The 13,593-nt window shown below is 41.4% G+C and overlaps 1 protein-coding gene across 1 annotated transcript in view; it reads left to right on the forward strand.

Moving 5' to 3' along the window:
* Positions 1–13,593, forward strand: part of Dok5 (docking protein 5) — a 148,423-nt gene that overhangs the window by 100,554 nt on the left and 34,276 nt on the right. Inside the window, exons 5-6 of the mRNA XM_036185022.1 lie at positions 294–483; positions 9,696–9,831. Of these exons, the coding sequence (XP_036040915.1) occupies positions 294–483; positions 9,696–9,831 (326 nt within the window). The remainder of the gene's footprint in view (positions 1–293; positions 484–9,695; positions 9,832–13,593) is intronic.

The raw sequence follows: 13,593 nt of genomic DNA on the forward strand, positions 1-13,593 counted from the left end.
TTGGCATACAGGTTTTCTTTTATTATAATGCAAACTGAAAAATTCTAAAAATGATCTTTGTTAATGTAAATAGCGTTTAGTTGTGTTAACACCCAGGGTGTATCATTATGCTATGTAATAGCATTCACATTTAAAAACTCATTTTTCCATGGCAGTTCATTTGTAACTTTGATCTTCCTGAGTGTTCTGCCAAACCCTAGCATGTAGATATTTTTAAATGCTTCTGTGTTCCTACAATGTCTTTGCTGTGTTATTTCTGGGGATTTTAGACTAACCTTTTGTTTTTCTCCCAGAGAGATTCAATGTGTATTTGATGCCATCTCCTAACTTAGATGTACATGGCGAATGTGCCTTGCAGATTACATATGAGTACATCTGTCTTTGGGACATCCAGAATCCCAGAGTCAAACTCATCTCTTGGCCGCTAAGTGCCCTGCGGCGGTATGGACGTGACACCACGTGGTTCACTTTTGAGGCAGGGAGGTGAGTTCATGGCTTTCCATACATCTTTTCTCGGTGTCTGCTTACCTTCTCCAGGTTCAGGTCATGGAGTTGGACCGGAAGTTTGCTTCAGAAAATTTATAAACTGTGGTTGTATGGAACAATTGTAGCACAGTGCACAGGCATCCAGCATCCCTTCACTCCTAGGGAGGATTCTAACGCTTCACAAATATGACATGAAATTTTATTCCTTGATTTGGTGACGTGCCACAAACAGAAGCTGAACTGGTAAACTGTGCCATGGACTGGGTCAAGCTAAACATAGGCCAGCTCCCTGTTGCTGGAGTGTTTCCTTGATATAATTCAATGCATTCTACTTGAACTAACAGGGTAGATTGTGCATGTGCAGACCACTGACACTTTTCAAGTTGCAGATAACTGAGGTCCATCTAAACTACTTCCTATTTAACAAATGGCAGAAATGCTGGAAGTGCTTGATTCTAAACCTTGCTTGTTGTTATTCCACGGAACCCTTTTAGGGTCCCTTGCTCCTGTTAGGGGCAAATGTAGGAGTGAAAAGAATACAATACCAAGTGGGTGAACCATGGCCTACAAAGAGTTCCTTCTGATCGGTGTTCCATTTTACCTCTCCACGAATTATTCTTCTCCCTAAGAGCTTAAAGGCAACAATAAATAAATAAATAAACAAACACATAAAACCAGTCACCTTTTGTATTTTAAAATTTCAAATGACTCAAGTTTGAAGAAATATAAGGCCGCCAGGCGGTGGTGGTGCACGCCTGTAATCCTAGCACTTGGAAGGCAGAGGCAGGTGGATCTCTGTGAGTTCAAGGCCAGCCTGGTCTCCAAATCGAGTTCCAGGAAAGGCGCAAAGCTATACAGAGAAACCCTGTCTTGAAAAAACCAAAAAAAAAAAAAGAAAGAAAGAAAGAAAGAAAGAAAGAAAGAAAGAAAGAAAGAAAGAAAGAAAAACATCAAACTAATCATCCTAGCCTGGGATGGAGAGGGCTTCATGAACCCCAACCCCCTAACTGAAGAACTGTGGATGGTTGACACCTGCTTGGGGAGGTAGAGTCAGTTTTCTTTAAGGGTGTGGCTTCTGGTAGGTGGACCAGACTCCAGTGGATGGTCTTATATCCAGGAGCATATAAAGAGCACACACTGGATAATGGGTTATTTATTAAGCAAAAACTAAAATAACAACAACAAAAATAGGTTGAAGACACAAAGTTGAGTGGTATGTTGGGAGATAGGGGGTTGGCGATGAATCTGGAGGAGTAGAGGCTAATATGATCAAAATCGTTGAATGGAATTCTTGAGGAATTGACAAAAATATTAAAAATGAAATGTAAGCCCATCTGTATGTGTCTTAAAATTACACTGAAATTGTAACAACCAGGTTAAAGTATTTAAGGTAGTTGGCTGATACTGATTTTTTTGTTGTTATTTGTTTGTTTTTCAAGACAGGGTTTCTCTGTGTAGCTTTGCGCCTTTCTTGGAACTCACTCTGTAGCCAAGGTTGTCCTTGAACTCACAGAGATCCACCTGCCTCTGCTTCCCAAGTGCTGGGATTAAAGGTGGCACCACCACCGCCTGGCTGTGATATTGATTTAAAGAGAGTAAAAGCAGAATGTCAGACACTGCCCAAACCTCTAACTCAGGCGAATACATGAGAGTGAGGCTCTCAATCAGTTTACCTCACTTTAAACAGAGCCCAAGTAGCTAACATTTACCTTTTGGAAATATGATCAATTTAATGTTTTCACAACATTCTAAAAAATTAAAACAAAATGTTTTTCTTCCACATGTAGTTCTCCTTTGGTTTATTTTCTTCCTTCCTTCCTCCCTCCCTCCCTTCCTCCTCCCTCCCTTCCCCCCCTCTATTCCTCCTTTCTCCCTCCCTCCCTGTCTTCCTCCCTTCCTTCCTTTTGGCTTTGGGGTTTTGGCTTGTGGTTAGTTTTCTTGCTTTTGAAATGGTGTGTCATGTAGCCCAGGCTGCCCTCAAGCTTGGACTCTTGATCCTCCTGCTTCCAACTCCCAAGGAAGAGGGATGTGCACCACACACCTGGGCTGTTTTACTTTCAAAGATATAGAAGGGAGTTGACTACTGTCCTGGGCAACATTAAAAATAAAACCTCCATGTAAACATTTTTTTTTTGCATTGTTCCTTTATCTCAATGACAGTCTACTATTTATAAAGGAAAATCCTTATGGAAAACTAAGAACTTGCTTGGTTGGATGGATATGCTTCTGGCTTTGAGTCTGTTAGGACTTTTGGAGCAGGGTGGGGCTTGCAGAACACAGAAATTGAGTTACAAGGTAATGCTACTATTTCATATTTTCTCTGAAATGCAAATGAAGATGGATTTTTATCATTACCATCAGGATGCTAGATAATAAGATCATTTGTGTTCCCCCAAGTGTGACGATTTCATATCTGCCGTATTTTATTAGTAAAGATAATTTCCTCCATGGTTGTTTTTGGATAGCTCCAAAATAAGGCAGTTTCATAATAACTAGTAGTATACCCCACTTACTCACTTGCAGAAGTGAGGCTCCCACTAGGCACACTGTTTTCATACCACAAATTGGAGGCTGTGACATAAACTTTCATTTCTTCTTTGGACAGGATCTGGGAACAATGGGAGCTAAGCTACCTGCACACTAGATTATATAACCTTCATCTTGTAGGAGTGTTGTTAAGATCAAATGGCAAAGAGCCTAGAGAGTAATAGGCAGCTGAATCAGCCCAATTAACAAAGCAAGGACATCCACTGTCTGTCATGGCTTAGACTCATGTCTGGCTTGATTCAGTGCTTAGTTGACAAAACTCAGTTTCATTGGAGAGTCTTGCTTCTTCTAGCTTGTCTACTTCCTGGATGTTTTGAAGAATTCTGGGAGCTTTAAAGTCTTCCCATACATCAGCCAATGGGAGACAGATGGGTAACATACAGTATGTTGACTGTTATAGTCAATGTGAGACTCTGGCTCTCTACTGAGCGCTTTATACGAAGCTCACAGGATGGGAACAGAATGGGGGACATCTCCCAAAACACAGAGTGGGGTTTGTTGCCTTTGAAAGGGAAAAGATGTGAGGTTTCAAAACAAAACAATTGTGTCTATCATAGCATGTCCTTGCTCCAGGTTAAAAAGGGCCCAGAATAATTATTTTATTTGTGTGTATGTCTGTGGCTGTATATATACTTGAGAGTAGATGCCTTTGGAGGCCAGAAGAGGGCATCAGATCCCCTGGAGCTGGAGTAACAAGTGGTTGTAGTGGCCTGATGTGGGCACAAGAAGTCGAACTACAGTGTTCTTAAAAGCAGCAAGCATTCTTAACCTCCATGCCATCTCTGTGGCCTTGGCAGTGTCTGTGGCAGTGGTGTGTGTGTGTGTGGGGGGGGGTGTCTGTGTCCTGAATGGTGTGTGTGTGTGTCTGCATTAATTGACTTCAGGTGAGCGTCAGATCATGTATTCTTGTTAGCATACCAATCCTTACTTATGAAGTGACCTCAGTTTCATGTTCAAAGAAGACCTCCATGAGTAAGTCACAGATGTATGAAGAGACTGCTGATTTGATGTTCTTCCTAAGCTGTGTGCTGGTATATAAACACCCATAGCTTGAACTGAGTTTTGGGAAACCCCATTGCTCTTTTTTGTTTTTGTTAGTCTGGGCACATGTAACCAGAGCCATCTACTTTTTTTCAGGTAGCTGTGGGGGTGGGGCTTAGCTAGTGTATTTCTGCCCTTTACCTCCCAGGATAAGTAGATTTACCTCTATTGGCATTTTTTTTTCCACTTGAAGAAAATTCGGTGATGAAGCATAGGACTTGTAATGAACCACAATTGTACCAAGATGTGTCCCTGGCAAAAAAAAGTAACAATTCACTTATTCTGGAGACCTAGAGAAACATTGCTTCTTTTGTGTGAGGTGTCTGTCTTTAGCCTACTGTTGTTTCTGCTTCGGAGCCCTGACACCTCACTTGTGCAAATCAACCTGTCAGAGAGGCTGGAGTTTTCCATGGGAAGATCCAACTGGCAGGACATTCTCTAGGCAGCCACATTCCCGTAGAACCTTTCCAGAAGGGTTATTGTTTGGATAAGGGTGGCAGGTGTCCAGCGAGCTTCCCTTTTGTTTCAGGCTGGTTGCTGGGTTCACATACTTCAGTGTCAATCTCTGCCTCACCTCCGACTGATTTAAATTAATATCCTGGGTTTTGCTTCTGCAGTAGTGAGAGGCTCGGGAGACTTGTGGCAGAACCTGCTAAATAATTTCCACACATGAATGCCTTTCTTTACTGACCAGAGAAGGAGAGTCTCTCTGTGCCTTTGGCATCATTTAAAAAGAAATTTTAGGTATGCCAAGGAAAGGTGAAAACTTGAGTTCCATGCACAAATGCTTCCCTTAAATTTATGGAAAGAGTTTTTGCTTGGGACGTAAGGTCATTTAAACAGACTTGGAAAATAAATAGCAGCTTTTTATGTAGCTCACATTAAATTCAGTCTAACTGGCTAGATAACTTTTTAGTGGAGAAGTTGGACTCTCTTCTAACTGAAGAGTCCACGCGCAAAGTGAAAGCTGTGCTGTTGTCTCTGCAGTATTCTTTGGCTGTGTGCTTGCTTCCAAGACATTGAACATTCTCCAGTATCTGAATGTTTCAGACAGCTCATTCCTTATTATCAAGGAAGAAAAAGTAAGTGGGCATGGCATCCTTCTTTCTCACTATGTTGAGTAGAGAAATTCACATGGGGTGCTCTGTCTCACCACAGACTTGGTCAGGAGAAATGAATTCCTCTTCTTCTACCAGAAAATGGAAAAGATAGTGTCATAATTTTCCTTCTGTTGTGATAAAATGCTCTGACCAAAAGTAGTCCCCCAGACTTCCCTCACTTCTGATCCCGTGTGAGTTCAGGCCAAGGTCAGCTTTCTCGTCTCCCCCCAGATATATTCCATCCCCACCATCTTCAGGCATCCCTGATGTTGTTCTGGGATGTGGCCCCTACCTTTCCTCTGAGATAAAGATGCAGTTTGAGACATCCTTCAAAGAGCATCCAAGATAAAAGCAATGGATAAAGAGAAAGGAGGAAGTTACAAGATACCAAAATGCCTTCCTGCTCTTCAACGTATGAATGCCCGAGCAAGTTTTTCTCTTGTGTTTTCTAAAGAGCTGACCAGCCTGCACTGTGGTGCTGGGTTATATAAAGCCATTAGTCTATTTGATGTGTTTTTATTTTTATTGCCTTGGGCCCTTAACCCACTATACTGTTTGTCAAGGCCTATAGTAACATTTTAATGTGTTGAGACGCTCCTTATGAAACAGCTCCAAGCCAATCAGTCAGGCAAAGCAAGTAGAATGGAAGGGCTTATGTGCCAGGATTAGAAGAGGCTGAAAGGAATTGCATGGAAAAGCCAAGTTTTGTCCACTCTGTGAGTCACGCAGTAGAGCTAAAGGGCACACATTCTTAAGTAAACAGAAGGAAATCCCAACATTTAAACCAGAGGCCACATGTCTGTTCTACTGAGAGTTCTTTCATGAATCTTATCTCTTTGTTGCACAGTGGGGAACCTCTTGGCCATAATTGGTAGGTCAAGCCATTTTGGCCCTTCCAGAACAAAATATAAATAATGGAACAGGTTGCTGACATCTAAAATCAGCTAACTTTATATGTAAGATTTCTTACTAGTCTTAAATGGTGTGAAGCAGCTATAACATTGGATTCCTTTGTATATATAAATGCCTTACTAGCTTATTGTAGGTTCAAAATCTTTAAAAAAGAAACCTACTTCCCATTAGCCTTGTCTCCTTCACTCTCTATGCCCTAGGGGGTCTGAATAGAAAGTCTTGTTTTTCTACCTGAGCTATGATGGTTAGGGATGTGACTCCCATTTCTTTCTGTAAGTGGTAAGCTGTGGCCATGGCAGTGTCTGTGGCAGTGTTGTGTGTGGGGGTGGGGGGTGGGGCTGTCTGTTTGTCTGTCTGTGTATCTGAATGGTGTGTGTGTGTGTGTGTGTGTGTGTGTGTGTGTGTGTGTGTGTGTGTGTATTCATTGGCTTTAGATGAGTGTTGGGAAAACAATGCTTGATGCTATAGTCATTTTGATTTCCTTTGTTTTTGACCACAGTATTTGAGATATTTAAATGATGTCATTAAAGAAAAGATCTGTGTTATGCTTTTCCAAAGGAGACATTGGTGGGTGGGCTCAGTTGGTAGAAGGCTTGCCAATCACACACAAAGCCTTGAGTTTGAACACAGCTGCTGCTTAAACCAAGCATTGTGTCATGCAGCTGTAGGCCCAGAACTCATCATGACACACAGCTGTAGACTCAGCACTCGTTAGGATACACAGGTATATACCTAGCACTAATTGTGACCCACAGCTGTAGACCTGGCACTCACATGTGGGCAGGTAGGTCAGCAGTTTAAGCCCCTCCTCCAGTACATACTGGTTAGAGGACTGAACAGGATGATGACACTCTATCTCAACACAAACAAGTAAAACTCTAGGAATTGTCCAAAGGATGATTTTGTTAAGAGTTGTTCTTGCCAGTTAATGAGTCATAATGTATAGGAATTACAGATGCTGAGAGGGAGAAAACATTAGCATGCTAATAGATTTATGATCAACCTATATAGCAATAGATCAATGTATTTGGTCATAATCTAAATTGTATTTCTTACTATGAGTTTTAGTCAAAACAAAACAAGCCTTTAAAGGCCCCTGGAGCACAAGGATTAAGAAGTGTGCCTTCAAACTTGGGTGTTCTTCAGCCATCTTCTAGATGCTTCTGAGTAACAGGTGCCTTCTTGTACTCAAGGGACAGGGCAGTCATTTCGGTAAGTCAATGAGCAGTGACTTCTATCATAGGAGAAACAGCAGGTGATTTCTTCCCCTTAAAGAATCAATTAAAGTTGATTCTTCCTCTTAATAAATTCATGTACTTTGTGGTAAAAGAGATGTGGAAAAATCACAAGGCCTTGTAGAACTTTGTGCAAGGAAATGGAATTGAGATTATACAGCGACTTCCATTCCAAAGAGGTGAGAGAAGGGCTTGCAAAGGCATAAGATGTCTTCATGAAACGAAGTCAATTGAAGAAGGTTTTGAACCTTAGCTTTAATACATTATTACAATCCCATAATTGTCACCGATTGAAACCAAACTCTTTTTTCCTCTTTCCCAGCATCCCCTTCTCCCTTTACTCATAAATCCATATTCATGAAATTGAAGCTAAGCAGTGTCAGCCATTATTTAGCCCCCCCACTCCATGGCTGGGGTCCTGGGCCAACTATGAATAATTAGAGTGGGGTGTATCTTTCTTGTTTTATGACACTAATTGCATGCACTGGATAAGTACAAAAAAGAACAATGGCTTGAGCTGGAAACTTCCTTAGTTCTTTATTGTGTCAGACAGTTTTTCAGACATGAACAAAACTCAAGCATTCAGTGAGGCAGTGTTCATGCTGTCAGCAAGAACTTCTGAAGTAGAAAGAGGGGATTTAGACGGCCATCTCCTTTAGAACAAACAAATACAACCTCTTACCATTGTTGTATGTATTCATACCAGAACTCTTTTCAGTGTTACTATATGTGCTTTGATTCAAATTCTTTAAAGTATTGGCAGTAGTGGCTGGGGAGAAGGCTCAGCAGTTAAGAGTACTGGCTGCTCTTCAGAGGACAGAGGACTCAGATTTGATTCTCACCACCCACCTGATGTCTCACAACAGTCCTTAACTCCAGTTCCAGGGGATTTGGTGTCCTCTTCTGACCCCCAAGTGCACCAGTCATGCATGTGATGCACATATGTACATGTAAACAAAACACCTATACACATAAAATAAATATTTTTACATTAAAAATACTTGTAGTAATTAATATATTTGTATATGCACATGTGGTGATATTGTGTTCCCCAAAATATATTGTGCACTCTAATAAACTTATCTGGAGTCAGAGAACAGAACAGCCACTAGATACAGAGACCAGAAAATGGTGGCACACACACCTTTAATCCTAGCATTCCAAAGGCAGAGATCCATCCGGATCTCTGTGAGTTCAAAGCCACACTGAAAACAGCCCAGCATGGTGACTCATGCCTTTAATCTCAGGAAGTGAGGGCAGAAAGCAGAAAGGTATATAAGGTTTCGAGGACCAGGAACTAGAGCCTAGTTAAGCTTTTAGGCTTTTATCAGCAGTTCAACTGAGATCCATTTGGATGAGGACTCAGAGGCTTCCAGTCTGAGGAAACAGGATCAGCTGAGGAATTGGTGAGGTGAGGTGGCTGTGACTTGTTCTGCTTCTCTGATTGTCCAGCATTCACCCCAATAACTAGCACCAGGTTTGATTTTATTAATAAGACTCTTTAAGATTTGTGCTACATACACAATTAAAAAGAATTTGTTTTGTTTTTGTCTAATGGTGCCTGGCCATTTCCCTTTATCAGTTTATTTCTGGATTTTTGTGGACTGGGGTGGATATGCCCTTTCTCTAAATGTTTGACCTCCATTCCCAAACCCATATACATTGTTTTCCTTGAAGAATTTCCCATGTGTCCCATACATTAACTCAGCAGAGTCCTGCTCCTTAAGGAAGGGTGATGGGTTGCATTGGATCCAGCATGTTGACAGGACGCTGGACCAACATTTGATATGTAGATTTGGAAATGAAAGAGTTCCTAGGGCTCTTAGAACTAGGAGGTTAGAATAGTATCGAAGAAAGACAGAACCCCATTTCCTCTGGGAGCTTACAGCCCACATAGTGGTTTTCTGCTGAAAGATTGTTCCTGGAGTGGGAGGAGGGATCAGTGCCATAGGGTCCCCTTTGGAGTGTGGCATTATACTGAGGATGGAGAAACAGTACTTATCTTCTACTTCAATTTATAATAAACAAAACAAAACACCATTCAGTACTTATCAGCTAGGAGTGTTGATTCCATGCCCACTGTAAGAATAATTAATTGGACACTGACCATTTTAGTCTGGTTAATGTTATTTAGCAAATGTGAACATGAGCTCGAATCACATTAAGAATAAATGAACTCAAATGGCATTCCTGTAAGCCCAGGACTCAGGAGGCAAACACAGAGGGCTGTTGCAAGTCAACTCGGACTACCTAGAGTTCTAGACCAGCAAGCGCTACATAGCATGACCCTGTACTAAAATTCAATGAGCAAATCTTGCCATGTCAACGTTCTGAGAGCTGGGTTTTCAGAAGTTTCTTGCTTTTGTCTTCACAGGATGTGTGAGACTGGTGAAGGGCTATTTATCTTTCAAACACGAGACGGCGAGGCCATCTACCAGAAGGTCCATTCTGCTGCACTGGCCATAGCTGAGCAGCAGGAGCGCTTGCTGCAGAGTGTGAAAAATTCAATGGTATGTTTGGAATGTCCTCTTTCTGCCCAGCACACTCCACTATAGACTGTGATCTGGGAATGTCCATGCTGAGCAACACGGCCCACTTTACATAAGCAATTGGTTTGTTTCTTGACTTAACATTGTAGGACATGGATTGAGTGTTATCCCTAGAATTCCCAGTGTGACAACTGATAAACCATCTACTTTCTCATTAATTATTACACATGAGTATTTGCATTTGTTGTGTTCGCTCTGAAGGATGCTCACTGACAGCTGCTCTTTCAATTTCAAATGGGTGAGTTTCTTAAGCATGTAGGAAGCACAAATAAAAAGAAAACAAACAGGAGAGAAGCAGGAAATAGTAAAATATCAAGGCAGGTGCTTATAACATCAACAGAAAAAGACTCGGGTATCCTGGCTTGGAGCAAGCAAAGGTAAAAACATCAAAATGGCAGCTTTTAACATTCAGCAGAAATCACTTGGGAAATCTCATCTGAGGCATCCAGCTGAGTCTTTTCTCTCCATGGATGAATTTCTGTTCCTATTCCTACTTCAGGCCTTTTTACACCCAAGAATAAACAGTAGTGTTGTCTTTCTGGAATGGTTTGCCTTCTACCTGTTCTCCAGAACACAATGAATCCTTAGCTGCTTGCTATTTCTCTTTCCCACAAGAGAATCAGCGGGGGTCACTGGACAGGGTGCTTTAGAGGACACTTTGAGATAAACATGCTTGGGACTGGAGAGGGTGGGACTTCTCAGTAAGCTTAAACAGCAGGTTCATCAATGTAATTTACATTACATTAACACTGAATGAGTGTGTATTAACATAGATTCAGCTATGTGGCTAGCCTGCCTCTGAATATGTATGTATAACTTTATCAGAAGTTATTATTTCCAGCCAACAAATGTGCCTAGAAAACACACACACACACAAAAAGAAGGCTGAGGGAACCTGGGGAGAAATATTCCTGGCTCAAATGAAGGATTTGAGTTTGTGCTAGTATGAAGTGAGTAACTGCAGGGAATGAGTTGCAATTCAACTACAAATGCTTTTTGAGACAGGGAAAGCCTGAGATAGCACACATAGCCATACATCTGCTATTGTATGAAGATGCTATGACATGAGCATGCACACATGAGTTTGGAACACCTGTCTTTTGTATTGTATGCAGCTAGGGACTCTGACTTAAAGAAAATTTAATTCTTCAGTGTCTTATAGAAGGAGAAGAAATATTTCTAGAAATCTTTAAGATTTTATTTGTTTGTTTGTTTTTATTTGAAACAAAGTCCCTCTATGAAGCCCTGCCTGTCCTAGAACTCACTATGTAGACCATGCTAGCCTCCAATTCACAAAGATCCACTGCCTGTCTTCAAAGTGCTGAGATTAAAGGCAAAGCCTGGCTCTTTTACTTTTATTTTAAATTTTGTGTATACATATGTGTTTCTGGATATGAGTGCATGCATATGAGCTAAGCAGGTACCCACAGATGCCAGGAGAGGGTATTGCATACCCTGGAGCTGGAATTATAGGCAATTATGAATAGCATAGGTGCTGAGTGAGGGGAATTGAATTCCAGTCCTCTGCAAGAGTAGTACACCCTCTTAACTGCTCAGCCATCTCTCCAGACCCAAATACCAAGAAATCTTAAATAGAAACACAAAGGACAAAAAAAAAAAAAAAAAAAAAAAAAAAAGGAGCTCATGTGGCATGATAAGATTAAAGGGGTTGGATTACAATTTGAAAATGTGCATGTAACATTTATTTTGGGAGTAGCCTTCTTGGGGCCAGAGCTTACTACTGAAAGAGGGGAGAGAGCCAGGTCTGCGTTGCCCATTCTGGACCAAGAGTTGGATGTATGATCATAATTGCATTTCAGAGGTGATTTGGGATGTACACGATCTGGTGGGAATTAAGGGGGTGGGAGAGTCAACTTGTGTAGGGGATGATTTGCCAGGTTTTTGATTAAACATTATTCTGGTGTTGCTGTGAGAATGCTTCTGAATGATATGTTATTTTAATTAGTAATTTGAAGAAACAAATTTGTATTCTGAGGTGTTAGAGAGCTTCATTCTACTGGTTGGAGGCCTATACAGCTTAAAAGGAGAATGAATTCAGTCTCTTTGCTTGATGGTCTTGACCTTGCACACTGGTCTTTTGCTATCTGCAAACTCAGACTTGAAGTGACAACATCAGTGCTTCTGAATCTCAGGCCTTCATATTACAGCTCAAACCTGCTGTAGAGCAATCCTTTTCTACACTGTGAATATGTATCACTCTCATTGGTTAATAAAAAGCTGACAGGACAGGTAGCTAGGCAGGAAGTTAGGCAGGAAAGTCAAACTGAGAATGATGGGAAGAAGGAGGGTGGAGTTAGGACAGATGCTAGACAGCCTCCAAGCAAGCAGGATGTGTAGAAAATGAAGTAATAAGCAATGAGCCACATGGCAAAGCATAAATAGAAATGTGGATTAATTTAAGTTTAAGAGGTAGCTAGTAACAAGCCTGAGCTACTTTCTGATCATTTATAATTCATATTCAGCCTCTGTCTTGGTTATTTGTGACTGGACAGTTGGGACAGGAAATGTCTGTTTGCACAAGATCCCCCACATTCATTACAATCTCTCCCCCCACCTCTCTCTCTTCCTCTCACCACCCCCCACCTCTCCTTGACTAATCTAACCAGCATGGAATAGACACAGATAGTGCAGACACAGGCCATCACTGTCATTGTGCTCATGATTGCTGCCTTGTAACCAAACCTAGTTCCAACACCAGCACTACACCATTACAGCTTTGTGGAGTAAAGTTCTAGATTTTTCTAAGCTCCAGTTTTCTGCTTCACAGAATGAGAAAAGTAGTAGAAAGTTAGGTTTCCATGAGATCTGCTTACATTTGGCATAGCCCACTGCTGAGTAAATCCATTGCTTCAGGTTGATCTCAACAACAGCCACATCTTACACCACTCATCTGTCTGTCTGTCAGTCTGTGTCTGAGTAGAGGCAACCTAAAGACAGCATTTGGAAGGAGTGGAGACTGATGCAACATGATGGTTTAGATCACAGACAACTGTAGGAATCGGGAGGAAGAGCCACGTTTACTACAAAATCCATGCATCGTCGAAGAGCTTCAGACAAAGGAACATTGTAGTCACAACTATCTATAACTCCAGTTCCAGGGGATTTGAATCCTCTTCTGGTCTCTGTGAGCACAAGGAATGCAGATGGTGCACAGACATGCATGAAGGTGAAAACCCTGTCCACATGAAATAGAATAGGCATATTTAAAACCTTGGTTCAGTGCAGTGCTCTATCTGTATGCATGGCGACGACTTCGTGTCAACTCTTAAAATTTAAACATTGAATCAAAGACTGAATTCTTTAACAGATTTGATTCTGATTCCAAATGGCCTTCCAACGCAACTTTACTTTGGCACATGTGGACTGACAGTATATCTCATATACTGACCTCATACTTACCGTTCTATGTGTGCCAGTAAGGATAATTCAGTGGACAGACAGAAGGATAAAGGACAGAGGGAGAAACAGATAGCAGCAAAGCTGAATGCAAGTCACTTCACCCTAGGCAGGAGCATGCCACTGCCTAGGACTTGGCTGCTTTCCCATTAGATACTTGTCAGGTCCTAAGGAAGTGTCTGTGAGATTGCCTTATTTGAAAAGCCTTAATTAGCATAAATTGGTTCTGGAAAGGCAGACAGGGATGTATGTGTGCATGTTTTCCCATTTTCTGTCTCCTCATTATTTCCACTAAAATTAATCAGG

The sequence above is a fragment of the Onychomys torridus genome, chromosome 4 (genome assembly GCF_903995425.1).
Source record: "Onychomys torridus chromosome 4, mOncTor1.1, whole genome shotgun sequence".
NCBI lineage: Eukaryota > Metazoa > Chordata > Mammalia > Rodentia > Cricetidae > Onychomys > Onychomys torridus.